The following is a 14,755-nucleotide window of genomic DNA, read 5'->3' as shown; positions in this document are numbered from 1 at the left end:
CTGCATCCGCCTCGATGATTTGCATAGGCAAGATAGCACAGTACGCATGGGAGTGGAAAGGCGGGTGTTGCAATGGCGGACGCGTTCTCGATGCGTTGAGGCTATGACTTACCGTAATACACGATCAAACGTCAAACAACGGACACTGCACTCTTATGCGGCTGTTCTCTCTTTCTTTCGAGAAGACAACCGAGAAATTCTGTCCAGAAATATCCACAGATGCATACAAAGATAATCACTGTCACTGTCCTTCTGTCCTGTTGTTACATAGGTGATACAATGATGGGACCTGCTCATGCCCCCAAAGTCTCCTCGAAGAAATCGATACTTGTCAATCCTTCCCTTGACGATTTCATGGTCGAAATTTCTCTCACTGCCTTTTTCGTCGCGTGCAACAGTTGTACCGGTCCGCAAACTACGATTCCACCATCCCATGATCAGGGTGAAGTAGAAACATCGTACACCGATTAACTCACCTGAAACGTTCATTGGACCTTCTGCTTCTCTCGCATCTTCAGCTATGATCTCGTCCAACTTCGCTCTTCCCCTATTCCACCTCACGATCTCCGACGCTTCCAACGTCAATCCATATCGCCCCACCATGACATTCTGTTTCGGCAAGAAGATCGCCTCGTCCCTACTTTCGGTCATTGGCGTGGACGGCACACACGTGCCACAACCCTCATCCCACCCTGCTTCATCTGCTCCTCGAAGCTGTAAGATTCTTCTTGCTCCTCCTGATGCTACTTCGGCCAATAATCGATCTCCCAGTCCTCGAGCATGCGCGTGTTGATGTCCGTGCTCGTGTTCATGTGCATGCTCATACGAGAGATGTTCGTCCGGCCAAGGTTCGTTCGCCGAGCGTGATTTCGTGACATAAACGTCGACCACCACATCCATATGTGGGGGTATATCCTCCGCTGCTTGATTGAGTAAGGGCGCAATCCACTCGATATCTTCTGCATGTCGGATATGCCATACGAGGTGTAGATGTCGAACAGCAGAGATACCTTTCCGAGCGTTGGCAAGGATCTGGAGGAGATGACTAGAAGTGAAAGTCACACCTGTACCACCTGCAACAAGCACGACGGTGGAATACGAATCGAGAGAGTGGGGGTAGCCGTAAGAACCCTCGAGATAGAGAGGCACAGAATCGGTGAGACCGGAGTCCAGGGCCTGGAGTAGACGCTTGGTGAAGCCTGAATGTACGCGGATGAGGAAGATGGCTTCATTCGAAGTCTCAGTCGGGACATTGGCGATAGAGAAAGGGTGCGATTCGTGCGGGGATGAAGTGATCGACGGAGCCGCGATGAAGCTGAGAGGGGTGTGACTACCTATACCGAGTCGTTTGACGAGACGTAGGAGACTCACGCATGTTGACCAGCCTTCCACTTGAAGCCATCTCGCCGTATGGTCACCCGCATCACATTGTGATTCAGCAATTCGATCGTACTTGCACCTGAAGTATTCCGTTTCTTGGGATTCAAGAAGTTGTTGGCCCAGACTACGCGTGCTCCCCGAATGATGCGGTCGAGAGCCCAGATGACCATTGCGGGCTGTGTTGTTCATTAGTGGGCTCGTCCGACCGCACAATCGACAAGTAGCAGGAAGCTCACCCAAACCCAGTAGTGGAGCCTAGTCCAGTGATAAAATGCCCCGACCAGATACATTCTGTGTCGAGCGTCAGTGCAGTGCTGCTGCTGTGGGCTTCACAGAACTCACACGGAGAAGAGAATGTGGGATACGATGAAGAACTCGTACGCAACTCGACGGACAATCCGGAAACTCGTCAACCATAGCATGGTGAACCCAGTGAGTGCGGCGATGCCCTTCAGCCAGCTATGATTAGCGACGAGATCCAGCGCACCACCATCGATCGAACTCACCCAGAGCAGATATGGCCTGGTATCACCCGCTTCCCAACTGCGTAATCGTTGACCACATCAGTGTTACCGCCTAACAGTGTAGCACGATCGTACTCACACTCTCGGAGTCCAGAGTAGAGCATGTATCCAGCTTGTCAACAGACACGCACGAGAACTCGCTCGATGAAGATAGTTGAGCTTTTGGTATGTGATACCGGTAAGGGATGAGATAGGGTTGTTTTTGCTGACGAGAAGGAGGATGATCGGGAGCTGTGAGAAGGACTAATAGGTACAAGGAGCTGATCAATCGCCGAAGATTTTGGGCAAAGGAGCTGGCTGATACGTACCATCACACCCATCTGATTCGCTACGTTGTTGCGGCCTTCCGGGAACCAAGCTACCTCGGAAGACAGGGTCAGTCATCGTGTCCAAGGGGAAGAAGAATTCACTCACTCTCCGTGTTTCTCAAACAGAAGTACCCATACACCAAACAATATAACACTGTCCACAGACAATCCGCTACCGTTTCCGGCATATAGAGCCAAGTCGGAAAACTCCTGAGATACATGACGTTCCTCCATCCTGCTTCGATGGCTCTTGTATTTCCCCCCAGCCAGGATCCTTGTCCCCTACACTGCGTCTCTTCTCGTCGTATCGAATCTTCTCCACGCGTATGATTATCATGATTGGCGTCATCTCTCTCCCCGTCCTCGTAGTCATCGGGGTTGATTGCCGTACTATTGACAGCTCTGTAATTCCCTCTTTGTGAAGTAGTCGACATCGACTGACTGATCACCCTTTTCCTCCGTCTATGATGTCTGATCGTCCTGAATAGATGGACCAAGATCAAAAGTGCGATGGCGCCCAAGATCCATAGCCAAAAATAGCGAGAAGCGTAATAATGATATCGTTTCGGACGGGGTGGATATGTGATGGTCCCGTTTTGAGATGCATGGTCCCCTATGCCGGTAAGACCAGGTGGGGATATGTCGGTGGTGGAGATGGATATAGATGATGACGATGATGATGGCGAGGATGAAGAGGGTCCGGAAGGCAGCATCAAGAAGCGTTCTTGGCGGTCATCGTTGGGATGTAACGCCATCGCTGTAACGTTTCGCTGTATCTCATCGCGGGAGAGAAAGTTGATCAATATGGTACAACAAGCAATACGATTGAGAGAGGGACAGCGAGAAGAGATGTCAATCGATTCTGGATGATTTGCCAGCGGCTAGACAAACAATATACGAGGGATATCGGATCAAAGATATATGTACCATGCGTTCACACACTCACCTCGCCTCGACTCAGCTCAGCTCAGCATCTCATCTCGCTGTCCACTATCTTGTGTGTCAACTTGTTCCCACGCTGACTTCGCCGGCGCTTACACCTGATCAGGTCACGCCTCGCTGTGTCTTTGCTCGCCAAGGAGTGGGGAATGTTATCGGACAACAAGGAGAATTTCGTTTTCGGCCGCAAGTCAACCAGTTGAAAAGTGGAGCGAATTGGTTATCTGATAATTTCTGTGCGTAATTTACACACACAGCAGAAATCGGTGATAATCGGATCAGAATTGCTCCTTCTCTACTTGATCGCTGTCGTTGGGCAAAGAGAAGAACCTGTCTTTGAGCCATGTTCTATATCTGACCATGACCACCGTGCTTCATCTGCTCGTGTCTTGACGCACATGTAGCACACGCCCCTCTTACTGCGACATCGGACCGATAAAAGTCGCTCGGCCATTTCGACCGAACGACCATTCTCTCTACACGATTCTTCTTCTATACGGGGGTAGGTGTCTCACCCTTCTTCGTCCGGACGGAATCTCCACTTCGCACAGCCAAGTCGAGCATCGTCCAAAACCACTTCCACGCAAATGCAGATACGAGCAGATCGGAATCATGCCCCTTCCCACCGATTTCTCCTCGGCAGAGTACTGGTCGACCCGTTTCGAGACTGAGCGATCGTTCGAATGGCTCGTTCCGACATCCACGCTCATACCTCTCATCGTGGAATGTCTCGGGGTGATTGAGTCGGATGAGCACAGTAGAAACACTTCAACACCAGCATCAACATCGACCGACAGGCCCGTCCACATCCTTCACTTGGGTTGCGGCACCTCCTCCCTCTCATCGTCACTCTTACACCATCTCACCGATCATCCTGGCGAACCCACTCCGCAACATCCAGGAATTCGATACCGGATCCACGATTCCGACTACATCTCCCCTCCAAAATTACCGTCCTCACCTATCCAGTTCCATCAAGTCGACTTGTTATCCCTCTCAACGCTCCGAACGACTGTCGCATCGCTATCAAACCATTCGAAGAAAGATGCTCAGACCACCTCTCAAAGTGAGGTTGTATCGTCATCATCATACACAGAGTCAAGACAAAGCAACCTGTTCTTTTTCGATTTGCTGATTGACAAATCCACTTCTGACGCTATCTCATGCTCGTCTCCTCTCCCTCCCGAGCCAGATCCCGATTTCCCAGAAGAGGAATTACCCACCGACCCCGTCGAAAGATTGCTGTATAATTTGTCAAAGGTGGTGCGGAAGGGTGGGAGATGGTTGAGCGTTTCGTACTCTGATAAAAGGTATGATTGTCTTCTCCCCCATCTGGAGTCGAGTGCGAGTAGGAGTACGGGCACGAGCAACGATCATTTCTACACATCAAATTCTTTAGAGGAAGATAGGCTCAGGGATGGAGACGACGACGCGATTGGAGGTAGAAGGAATCAACATCAACCCAGAGACGACGAGGAAGCCGGAAAACCCTCAAAAGGTGTGGTCGACAGCGACGAGCACACCGGCGAGATCAGTCCAAAAGTGGCGTGGTTAGGATGGAAGATCGTTCGAAAAGAGATGATAGCGACGACCTATATTCCTGGTGGGAGGAGGGTGAGAGATGGTAATTCGGAACGAATCGTATATGAGCCAGAGACGGGTGTATGGGCTTATGTCCTAGAGAGGATATGAGGCAGCGCAGTCTTTGGCCATTCGACCGTCCTTCTTGCTACTGTTTTCCACTTTCAAGTCAAAAGATATACACCGCACATTCATACCAATCATAGCTTGCTAAATGAATGCCATGCATACAATCTTCGGACATACATGCCATGAACGTAAAAGAAGAGGGAACATGCTATGCTTTGAGCAACTGAGACTCGAATACCATCGAATGAATCCAACTATACTACTTCAGATATTCTCCGAAGGATGTTCGGCCTGCTTCAGTCAAGCTAGAGCGGGAGCCCATCTGGTCCAAGAGCAATCTTAACTTTTTTCTTCATAGATTTCTTCTCACCTACAATCAGTATCACAACATTAGCATGGCCATTGAGCCTCGACTGAGGAGTCAACGGCCCAACTCACCATCTGGCGCTCCTTTCCTCTTAGTACTTCCCCCTCCAGACCTCTTCTTTCCGTTCGCGGCTCCCATCGCGACAGCACCATCCACCGCTGAACCCGCTACATTCTCTTCCCCTCCTTCCTCTTCATCTTCAGCGTTTGCAACATTTCTCGCCAGACTGAAGAAATCATCTTCATCCTCTTCTCCGCCGCCTCCCAGGCCGTCTCCAAATTTGGACTTCTTCTCGATAGCAGGTGGAACATAGCCGTGCGCTTGAGCTTGCATTCGTTTTGCAACGGACTCCGCCAGCTCTTCGTCGTCCATGAACAACGACACGATTTCCGACGGCTTGGCAACGTCTGTGAGAGATTTCGTTCCGACAACGATATCTTGCACGTCCTTCTTCGCTCGTGCCATCTTGAGGATACGTTCTTCGATCGTACCTCGACTGGAGAAAAATGTCAGCAACCCGTCCCCGTTCCCAACATGACACAGACACTTACGCAATGAGACGATACACTGTAACTTGCTTGGTCTGACCCACACGATGCGCCCGATCCATCGCCTGGGCATCACTTGACGGGTTCCAATCGTGATCGTCTGCAACGCGAATAGAGTCAATACATGTTCTTGGGCAGTCGCTCACCCATCAGCACTCACAGAAGATGACAGTGTCCGCAGCAGTCAAGTTGATACCTAGACCACCTGCTCGAGTACTGAGACAGAAGACGAAGATTTCGGAGCTGACAGTTTTGATCAGCGCAAAAAACGTCGAGAAGGACTAGTAGTTTATGAGATGATGCACGGCACTCACTTGGTCTGCCAACTGGTGACCATATCTCTCCTATCACCGATGGGCGAACTACCATCCAATCTCAGATACTTGTACTGCCTGAAAATCAAGTATTCCTCCACCAAATCCATCATCTTCGTCATCTGGAAATAGAGCAGTACTCTATGACCGCCATCTTTCAATTCTCTCAGCAGATCATCCAACCTTGCAAGTTTCGCTGAATCCACAATCAATCGCTTGGTTGGTGGGACACGCAACGTGGAGATAGGAGCTTGATCCAACGGCGTTGAGGCAAGCAGACCAATCGGCGAGACTGCTGGTAACCGCTGTCGCATAGCATTCACAGCGACGGGCTGATTGATCTCCGATGGAGGCAAGCCGTACATGGCTGTTTGAGCCAACGAGTCGCTAAGAAGTCGATCTTGAGCATTCAAGAAAGATCGGTTCGAAGCAACAGGTTTGATAAGCGGAGCCACAGCGTAATCCGAGGCGAAACGCGCATCGTTTCTCGAAAAGAACGATTCATTCCATATTCTCTTCGTGATGTCACGTAGGGGAACTTGTCCTGGAGCGGCAGCATTGGTTACTCTGGCAGGAATGAGGAATCGTTTCTTCGTGGAAGCGGCGAATTGGCTCTCGTCGATAATCGGTCCATCCTCGATCCGCCTTCTCGCCGCTTCCGACCCTTTCAAGAGACTAACAAGAGGATGAGCAATAGCGGATTTCGCAACATCGGCTGGACTGGAGTCCAAAAGTTTGACGAAACCGAATTCGGCCTCCTTCTCCTTGACTCTCTCATTGATCCACGCGGGCGACCAAATGTTCATCAGGTTCTTGAGGACGTGTGTATCGCTTCCGGCAAGACTTTCTTCTCCTGGTCGATCCAGTTTCCCTCCATCTGTCCAGAGAAGTCGAGGAAGGTTGACTTGAATGGCATTTTTCGCCGAATCAGGAAGATACAAGGTATCCCCTTCTCTTGCCAAATTACCGGACTGCGAGAATGTGCCGAACATATAAGGCGAGACGACATCGGCGCGCTCGAATAGATCTGGGTGATTGCAGACCTTTCGGAACTGCATGACGAGATTCATGAGATTTTTGGCACCGGAGGTATCAGTGATGTTGTTGGCTTGATTGATGAGGTCCGAGACGGACACTCGTTGACGGAGAGCTTTGTAGATGCGTCGTTGACGTTGACTCAAGTCAACCAGCAAGTCAATCTCGATCTGTAAGGCGAAACATCAGTACGTTTCAAGCGCAGTCCCGCAAGAGCTCACCTTATCGCCCAATTCCTTTTGCACATGCTTCTTGACTCTTCGCAACATGAACGGCTTGAGGATCATGTGGAGTCTTCGCAGTTGTTCAGGTTTCAACGATCCACCATTCCCACCTGCCGCAGCGTTCTCGATATCTCTTGAGAACCATTCAGAGAACTCCTCATGTGAGTCGAAGAGAGAAGGCATGATGAAATGAAGCAGGGCCCAAAGTTCTGTGGCACACACAGGTCAGCCTACTGATCAATTTGACAATCACAGCATGTCAGCTCACCATGCATAGAGTTCTGGATCGGGGTACCGGTGAGGAGCAATCGATTTCGACATCGCAGTGATAAAAGCGACTTCCATCGAGCACTGGAAGACGATTTGATGGCCTGCGCCTCGTCGAGGATCATGTACTGCCATTTCATTCCTTGGAGGTATTTCTCGTCTTGCACAGCCTAACCATCATCTTTAGCATCACATCCTTCTTTGTATCATACACGCCACACGACGCACTCACAAGCTGATAGCTCGTGACGAGGATGTGGAAAGGGGACTCCTCCGAGAACGTTTGATTCTTCCTGCTCCATATTCTCCTCAGGGTCTCTCGATCCTTTGGAGAACCCCAGTAAGGCAAAGCTTTCAGGCGTGGAACGAATCGTGCCAATTCTTGTTGCCAGTTGTGCAGGGTTGACATCGGTGCAATGACCAGGAATGGTCCCCAAAGATTGTGATGCTCCGCAAGATAAGCGAGAAGTGATATGGATTGAATAGTCTGTATGAATAGTCAGTCAACGCCTTTCTAGCCCTCGTATGCGTGACTCACCTTTCCGAGACCCATCTCGTCGGCAAGAATACCGTTGATTCCCTGTTCGTAGAGATTTCCCAACCACGTCAGACCCTTCAATTGGTACTCTTTCAATTGAGCCATCAACATCTTCGGCTGAGTGATCGTGACCGAATCGGCACCAAGTGAAGGATTCTGGAAGTTGAGTTCGTCGCCATCCACTACAGAGCGATTAGCGACAGTCGATTCATACAGAAACTCCCACGTACTGGTATCATCCTCCATAGCGGCTGCAGCGCCGCGCTTGGCAGTGGCATCGAACTCCTTCGCTTTATCCCGAGCAGCTTGAACAGCAGCTTGGGCACCTCGTGCAGCATGTCTTCGAAGGTTCTCCTCATCGTCTACTTTCCGAGTAAGCAACTCCTTACTACTTGCGGACCTCTTTCACTCACCGTCATCGTAATCGATATCAGGCAATGGTTCGCCGTTCTCATCGAGACCCAACTCCTCATTGACATGTTCAGCTCCTTCTGGTGCTTGAGGTGCTTTGACAGCATCTCCGCCTTCGACATCTTCCGCTTCGTGGGTTTTGATCTTCTTGCCGATGAAATGTGAGTACAGCTCAGTCTGCGTCAACAAGAAATTGAGTTTTCTCGCTTGTCGTTTGGACTCTCGAGCTTCTTCTTCAACCTTGGCGCGTTCCAAAGCTTCCTTCTCTGCCTTCTTTCGAGCGATGAGCTCGTCCTTCTCATTCTTCTTCCAGTAGAGCAGCATCTATTCATGACATTTGTCAGCATGTGAACACGAAAAGCAATGACTTGACGTGCCTCCTTGACAATACGCTTCGCCTTGTTGATTGCATCTTTATTGATCTTGTTCGCTCTCTGAGCAGACTTGAGATTCTTCTGACCGGTCCCGTTTCGTACGGCAGCTTGGGCTTTTCTGAGAGCGCTCTGTTTGGCAGTAGTGTCGTAACCTTGGTAGACTCGATATATCTATGTTTCATCGTCAGCATGAGTTTTGGCTTCGCACAACAAACACACGACAGATGCTCACCTTCGGGACGTCGCGAACGATGGTAGACCAAACCTGTTTCTGTATGTCTTCTACTATACCCAATCGCACCCTGGCCTCTTGTTCTGAGACACCGCGTGGATCGTGAGAGTTCGGTGGGACGACATTAGATACCTCTGAGGCGTTGTCGAAAGGCATGTCGGCCATGGGGTGCAAAAGAACAGATGGAGGGATATCGTCGACTGTATCAGCATCAGGGTGAGAAATCGTCGCTTCTGTCTTCTTGAGCAACTCCTTCTCAGGTTTGCTAGGCCTTGTCCATTTGCCCTTTCCGACTCCAGGCTCCTTGTGTTTGGGTTGCTTCCCCTTGTGCTTGGGCGCTGAAGTACCGTTTGGCTCGATCGCACTACTCCCTCCGATAGATCCGGCTCGCATACTCCTGTCATCATCCAGCTCCTCGCCAATGAGGATGTCGGACGGCTTATGATCCTCATCAGAGATCTCAGCGTATCTCGTAGTCTCCTCCTGCTTGTCGTCGATCTTGCGTCGTTTGGCTTTGGTCTTGCCCTTTTTCGGCGGCCGATCGACCGGTGTCTCTGCCGCCGTTCCATCTTCCAAGAGCGCCGCAATCTCAGCGTCCGCTTCGTCATTGACCGTATCGCCAGCGATGGAGGTATCACCTGCTTCGCTTCCTTCATATGGATCTCCTCTCCTCTTTTCGATACCACGCATCCTCTTCCATCCCTTAGCAGGTCCAGGCTTCTTTCTGACTGTCCCGTCTTTGTTGACGGGCGCGCCACCATCCTTCTTCCGCATCCACATCTCATCCTGAACCGCTTTCACGTCGTCCTCTGTCAAGCCTTTGATATCGTTTGCTTCTATCCTGACTATGACTTCCGCACGAGTAAGGCCACACGGATGAACGATAGCATCGGGGTCGAATGGATCACCTTGAGCAGAACCGGTGTCGTCAGGGTCGAGCTCGTCAGATTGGGGAGGAGCTGGACTACTGGCCGCTTCGTCTCCGGCCAGACCGAGCAACTCGTCATCGATATTGACGCCCTTGCTCTTGGACTTGCGACTGTATTTCCGTTTGGGCAATTCTATGCCAGAAGCCCGAGCTGCCTCTCTCGCTTCTCGCTGGGCGACCCGGGTGGGATGGTCTGAAGGCCAGCCTTTGGGTTTCGCTACGCCTTTGCTTTCGTCGCCAGATGGTTGTGCCGAGTCCTCAGCTTGGCCTTGTCGCTGAGGAAGACTGAGGGGTTCGTCGCCGTTTCTCTTGCTCGACTCGCCATTCTTCTTCAACGGTTTTTGGGTGGAAGCAGGAGGCTATGATGGATCAGCACCGACCAACGCCCCAAAAAAGCGTGCAGAAGCTCACCTCATATTCCTCGGCCCATCTTGCTACATCCTCGACTTCTTGCTCTCTTCTCGCTTGATACCGCTTCAGCCCTTCCTCCCAGAACTCCTCGTTGCCAACTAATCGATCATCTGGTCTGACGATTCGCGAGTATTCTAGTTCTCTCCGTCCTTTGAACACCTCTAATTTCAATTGCTCTATTTCCCGCCGTTCAGCCCGCATCTCCTTGTACAGTTTTATTTTCTCTCTCTCCCACGCATCTCGAGTATCTTTACGCTCCTGTTCATGCGCAGAGAGGTTTCCACGCTTTGCTTCCTTGGGCAAAGGGGTCGGTGGTCGACGAGGCGAGGTATCGGGCTGACCGGGCCAAAAGGCTAGATTTCGCTCCGGAGTAGTTGTACGTCGTCCAGGTACTCGAGGAGGGAGGAAAACGCTGTCGGAATCAGGGAGCTCGTGTGACCGACGAGCGATGGAGTCAGGACTTCTGGGGCGACCGCTCGGAGCCCGACGACGACCGGGAGGGGGAGAAGGGGAAAGTGGAGCTAGGGAATGCTGTGGGACGGGATCGTACGGCACTGGCATGAAAGGGACATGTCTTCGTGGTGGTGACCTGTTGGGTGGATTGACGAGGGATGAGAGTGACATGCGGGAGCTGAGTTGAGAAGGGAAGTTGACCTCGATCTGCAAACGGGAAAGAAGAAGTCAGCGATAGGTTCGTGGTGACCCAAAAATTGTGGAAGTGAAGGGGAGGGGAGATCAGGAGCATCATCGAGGTTTGCCAGTCGCTTTGTCTGCCAACTGCGTACTGAATCACGCGTCGTGGAGGATGGATGGGACCGTTGCCGCTCGTGATGGTGCTCACTCTCACACCCCTATATCTCTTGGTGAAATCACTCACATCTGGCGATCTCACACCCGGCACGGTCGCACCATGTCTCGTCGTCGGGCTGACGCTCAGGTTCGAAGACGGTCGACGAGTGTAATGTGAGTGAGCTGAATGAGAGTCGGCCATCGTTTCCATGTAGCAGGAGGAGGGATAGAAAGGAGGAAGGATGATCCGGGGAGGAGATCCTATCTTCTGTACAGGTGTCAGCACTTTTGCATGCATGTATGATTGGTGGAGGGTTGACGCACGGTGGCTGTTGGTGATAATGTCACCGAGGCAACAGATGACGGACAGAGCACTCGATGTGGTGGACGTGAGTGACGGTTGATGATGCGTGGCCGTGCAGGCGTGTATGTATACGAAAGGTCTATCTATTTATCGTGGTCCTTGTCTGGATGCTGCCTACGGTGACGACTCAACCACGTCTGCGAAGAAAGCGGATGGCGATATCTACTAAGGATGATGTTTACAATGCATGTCTGTCGAAGGGGGGAAGGTGAATGCGATTGCAAAAGAAGGAAAGAAATGCTTGTGTGACGCAGGAGAGACTACTGCTATTGGATCGGGGCTCGTTGCGTCTTTTGTCATCTCACCACCCCGTTCACCCCCACCAATGGAACTTTGCGCTCCCAGCCAGACGACCCCCTCCCACTCTCTGCCGAAAGCGCAATTCCCACTTTTCCCTTTTCCTTCTTTTTGCTGTAACCTCCATCAACTGTATCATTATTATTACAAGAGTCGCGTTGACTAACCCTCTGTGACTATCACAGCGGAACACGTGGCAAAAACATGACTTTGTCCGATATGCCACGTCATTCCATCATACTGTATCGGACCTAGTATATCTGCATGCCTTATTAGGAGAGAGGAGAGGGTCATGACCCTCTCAAGTAACGGGTTATAAGCCTACTGCCACTCATGAGGGAGCATCTGCCTGCATTCGCCTATGACGGACCAAGGCCAGGACCGAATGTATGCTCTCCCCACCCGAAACTGCCCAGAGACCCATCAAACAGTCTTCCCACATCTGGTATCGCCTCTTGCAGACTTGCCAAGAGCGCATTGGTCTCCTGCTGCGACCATTCGAACATGCCCGGTGAAAAGTTCACACCATTCGATCCAGAACCTGATATTGGGTCAGGTATGAGAGTAGAATCGACCGAGGGTGTTGGAGCAACGGGCGTGCTCGGTGAGGACTCGGGTAGAACGTCGTCCGGTCTGAGCGCGAAAACGGATCAGTATCACAGGCACCTGCCAGCTATATTTGCTCACAATCGGATCTTCTTGACCATCTTCGCCATGTCTTCTGAGCCTCTTCGCCTTTTGCCATTTGCTTCCACCTCTCGCATGAGGTCTGTCAGGACTTGTAGCCCTCTCCTCGCTATTCTGCTCGTCGGTGAGAGTCTTTCCAGAGCCCACATGGCTTTCGCCACATAATCCCTTCTCCTCGCTTCTGTGCCATCCTTTTTACCCTTTGACGCTATCATCTCTAGTGCCAATACAACCCCAGCAGCAAGTGTATGGTACGGTATCGTCCACAAGGCTTGTGACCCAGATTGGGTGTTCATCTCTTCTATGATCGCTTCGGCAGCTTTGACGCATTCTGTCTGTGCTTTGCTGCGTTCCGCCAAAGTGCCACCTCGCGCGAGAAAAGCCCGATAGATTGTGAGAATCTTATGTGAAGCAGATATGAGAAGGTAGTGACGCATATTGGAAGTCCAGGGAGGTTGAGCCGGGGACGGTTGAGGTAGGAGTGTGATGAGATGTCTGATCTTGTCGGCTGACTCCGACGCTATGAGCATCGCTCTGGCTGTCAGCTCCAGCTAGTAATTCATACTCACGTCTGTGAAGATCCGTGGCGCAAACGGTGAAAAGTGCTTTGAAGTGTAGCCGACACCTGGGAGGAGAAGCGAGGTTTGCTACAAGTCAGCTGAGTCCTTGGGATATCTCACTCACAATCCCACTGTAGCTTCAGATTCTGGTCGAGTAGGATTGTGACCAGACGCAAGATCGCTATCGTGGCAATTACTCGGCAAAGGGGTATCGAAGTGATCAGGTTGGACGGACCATACTCCACGAAAAGGTATCGCAAACCAATCCTCCATGGTCAAAGACCACCACACTCTCTTTCCCAACTCCCAATCAATCACGCTTTTCTCCCTTGCCCGTCCTAAAGAGTGTAAATTGAGGGTCTGAGCGAGTTTGATACCGATTGCTAACAGCGATGAAAGCAGGTCCGATTCGCAGACGTTGTGGCCACAAAGAGCCAGGATGGCTATCGCTTGGCAAGAGTATATGGTGGGACGCGAGAGGAAGTTGCCGTGATTGAAAGCTGCCATGGCAGAATCGATGAGAGCCGTGGGGAGTACGAATCGATCCGCTAAAAACAAGATGAGCAACTGTTCGGAAATTCGGATGGAGAGTCAGGCTCACCTTCGTTGAGACCACATGCCACCGCGTTTTCATCAGTCATTTGATGGACGGCTATTGCTTGCAAGACGAAAAACAGTGCTGTCCACGTCCCATCCACTCTTCCCCATCCTCCATTGTCCACGGCGTTATAGAAAACCGCTACTTCCTCCCAGAAACGTGGAAAGTAGATACACGCATGTTGCCAGTACACGCCTTGTTGGTGAAATTCGAGTATCGGGGTGACGATGTGTCGAGGTAGCAATGAGTCTGTCACGCGTTCCGGTGGAGTTGGGAGAGGATCTGGGAGGATGTGAGAGTGGATTTGGCGAGGTTGTCGAGCAATGGGAGGGACGGCGTCGTCTTCCCCTCCGAGCCGTCGATCTAGACCAAGAGCAAAGAACTCCAAAGTCGTAGCGGCATCAGTCTCCTCTCCCCCTCCTCCACCATCCGTCCGATTTCTTGATTCGCTTCTTCTTCCGGAAGCTTTCTCGAGCTCGACAATCCGTCGACGTAGTACCTCAATCTCCGCATACACACCTTGTCGGAGAGCATCGATCTCTGATCTGCTTGGATATTTAGCCTACATGAGATACTAAATGGTAGTAAAGCCGGGACTTACAACGGAGACGGACTTGGTACTGGTACGTAGTTGGACTCCAATCGACATAAATGACTGACACCTCGCTTTGAACACAGATCACACGGTATCTGCTTGTTACATCTTGTCTTGCGTCTAATACACTCGGTGCAGCTGAGAGAAGAGGATATAAGCTTTACTCCGTGTAGTCCGTAGTAAGCATAGCTCACCTTTTAGCTGGTCTCTGGGATATTTTGACGAAAGAGCTATCCATATTCCATCCATAGACAGGATACCCCACACGGTAGGAGGATCAATAAAACCGAGTCTGTAATCAGGGGGAGATATCAGTAAGTTAGATATGGACATCTTGCGTGTTACGTAATGTGGTGTGTTTCGAATGCGGCATGCTTGTCAGGAATGTTTTCTGCATGAGATCACTGTAGCCAGA

General features: G+C 51.0%; 4 protein-coding genes across 4 annotated transcripts; 1 reads left to right on the top strand and 3 right to left on the bottom strand.

Moving 5' to 3' along the window:
- Positions 1 to 293: 293 nt before the first annotated feature.
- On the bottom strand, positions 294 to 2,646 carry IAR55_002634 (uncharacterized protein; the record flags this gene model as incomplete). The annotated part of the gene is made up of 9 exons (XM_066945747.1): positions 294 to 415; positions 477 to 1,315; positions 1,372 to 1,556; positions 1,617 to 1,671; positions 1,723 to 1,829; positions 1,887 to 1,923; positions 1,984 to 2,147; positions 2,213 to 2,262; positions 2,319 to 2,646. The coding sequence occupies 9 exons, from the start codon at positions 2,644 to 2,646 to the stop codon at positions 294 to 296; spliced, it is 1,887 nt and encodes a 628-aa protein (XP_066803248.1).
- Positions 2,647 to 3,763: 1,117 nt separating this feature from the next.
- IAR55_002633 (uncharacterized protein) lies at positions 3,764 to 4,843 on the top strand (the record flags this gene model as incomplete). The annotated part of the gene is made up of 1 exon (XM_066945746.1): positions 3,764 to 4,843. One exon carries the CDS (start codon positions 3,764 to 3,766, stop codon positions 4,841 to 4,843), a length of 1,080 nt encoding a protein of 359 aa, XP_066803247.1.
- A 263-nt stretch (positions 4,844 to 5,106) lies between these two features.
- Positions 5,107 to 11,074, bottom strand: IAR55_002632 (uncharacterized protein; the record flags this gene model as incomplete). Its single annotated transcript, XM_066945745.1, has 14 exons — positions 5,107 to 5,171; positions 5,240 to 5,664; positions 5,720 to 5,816; positions 5,877 to 5,959; positions 6,031 to 7,235; positions 7,287 to 7,498; positions 7,558 to 7,726; positions 7,789 to 8,043; positions 8,095 to 8,276; positions 8,325 to 8,456; positions 8,508 to 8,829; positions 8,883 to 9,050; positions 9,112 to 10,398; positions 10,451 to 11,074. 14 exons carry the CDS (start codon positions 11,072 to 11,074, stop codon positions 5,107 to 5,109), a joined length of 5,226 nt encoding a protein of 1,741 aa, XP_066803246.1.
- Positions 11,075 to 12,259: 1,185 nt separating this feature from the next.
- On the bottom strand, positions 12,260 to 14,578 carry IAR55_002631 (uncharacterized protein; the record flags this gene model as incomplete). The annotated part of the gene is made up of 7 exons (XM_066945744.1): positions 12,260 to 12,533; positions 12,588 to 13,107; positions 13,157 to 13,212; positions 13,272 to 13,695; positions 13,749 to 14,290; positions 14,347 to 14,478; positions 14,535 to 14,578. The coding sequence occupies 7 exons, from the start codon at positions 14,576 to 14,578 to the stop codon at positions 12,260 to 12,262; spliced, it is 1,992 nt and encodes a 663-aa protein (XP_066803245.1).
- Between the last annotated feature and the right edge of the window lie 177 nt (positions 14,579 to 14,755).

The sequence above is a fragment of the Kwoniella newhampshirensis genome, chromosome 5 (genome assembly GCF_039105145.1).
Source record: "Kwoniella newhampshirensis strain CBS 13917 chromosome 5, whole genome shotgun sequence".
NCBI lineage: Eukaryota > Fungi > Basidiomycota > Tremellomycetes > Tremellales > Cryptococcaceae > Kwoniella > Kwoniella newhampshirensis.
The sequence above is the reverse complement of the archived record's forward strand: the minus strand, read 5'-3'. Positions and strand labels throughout refer to the sequence as shown.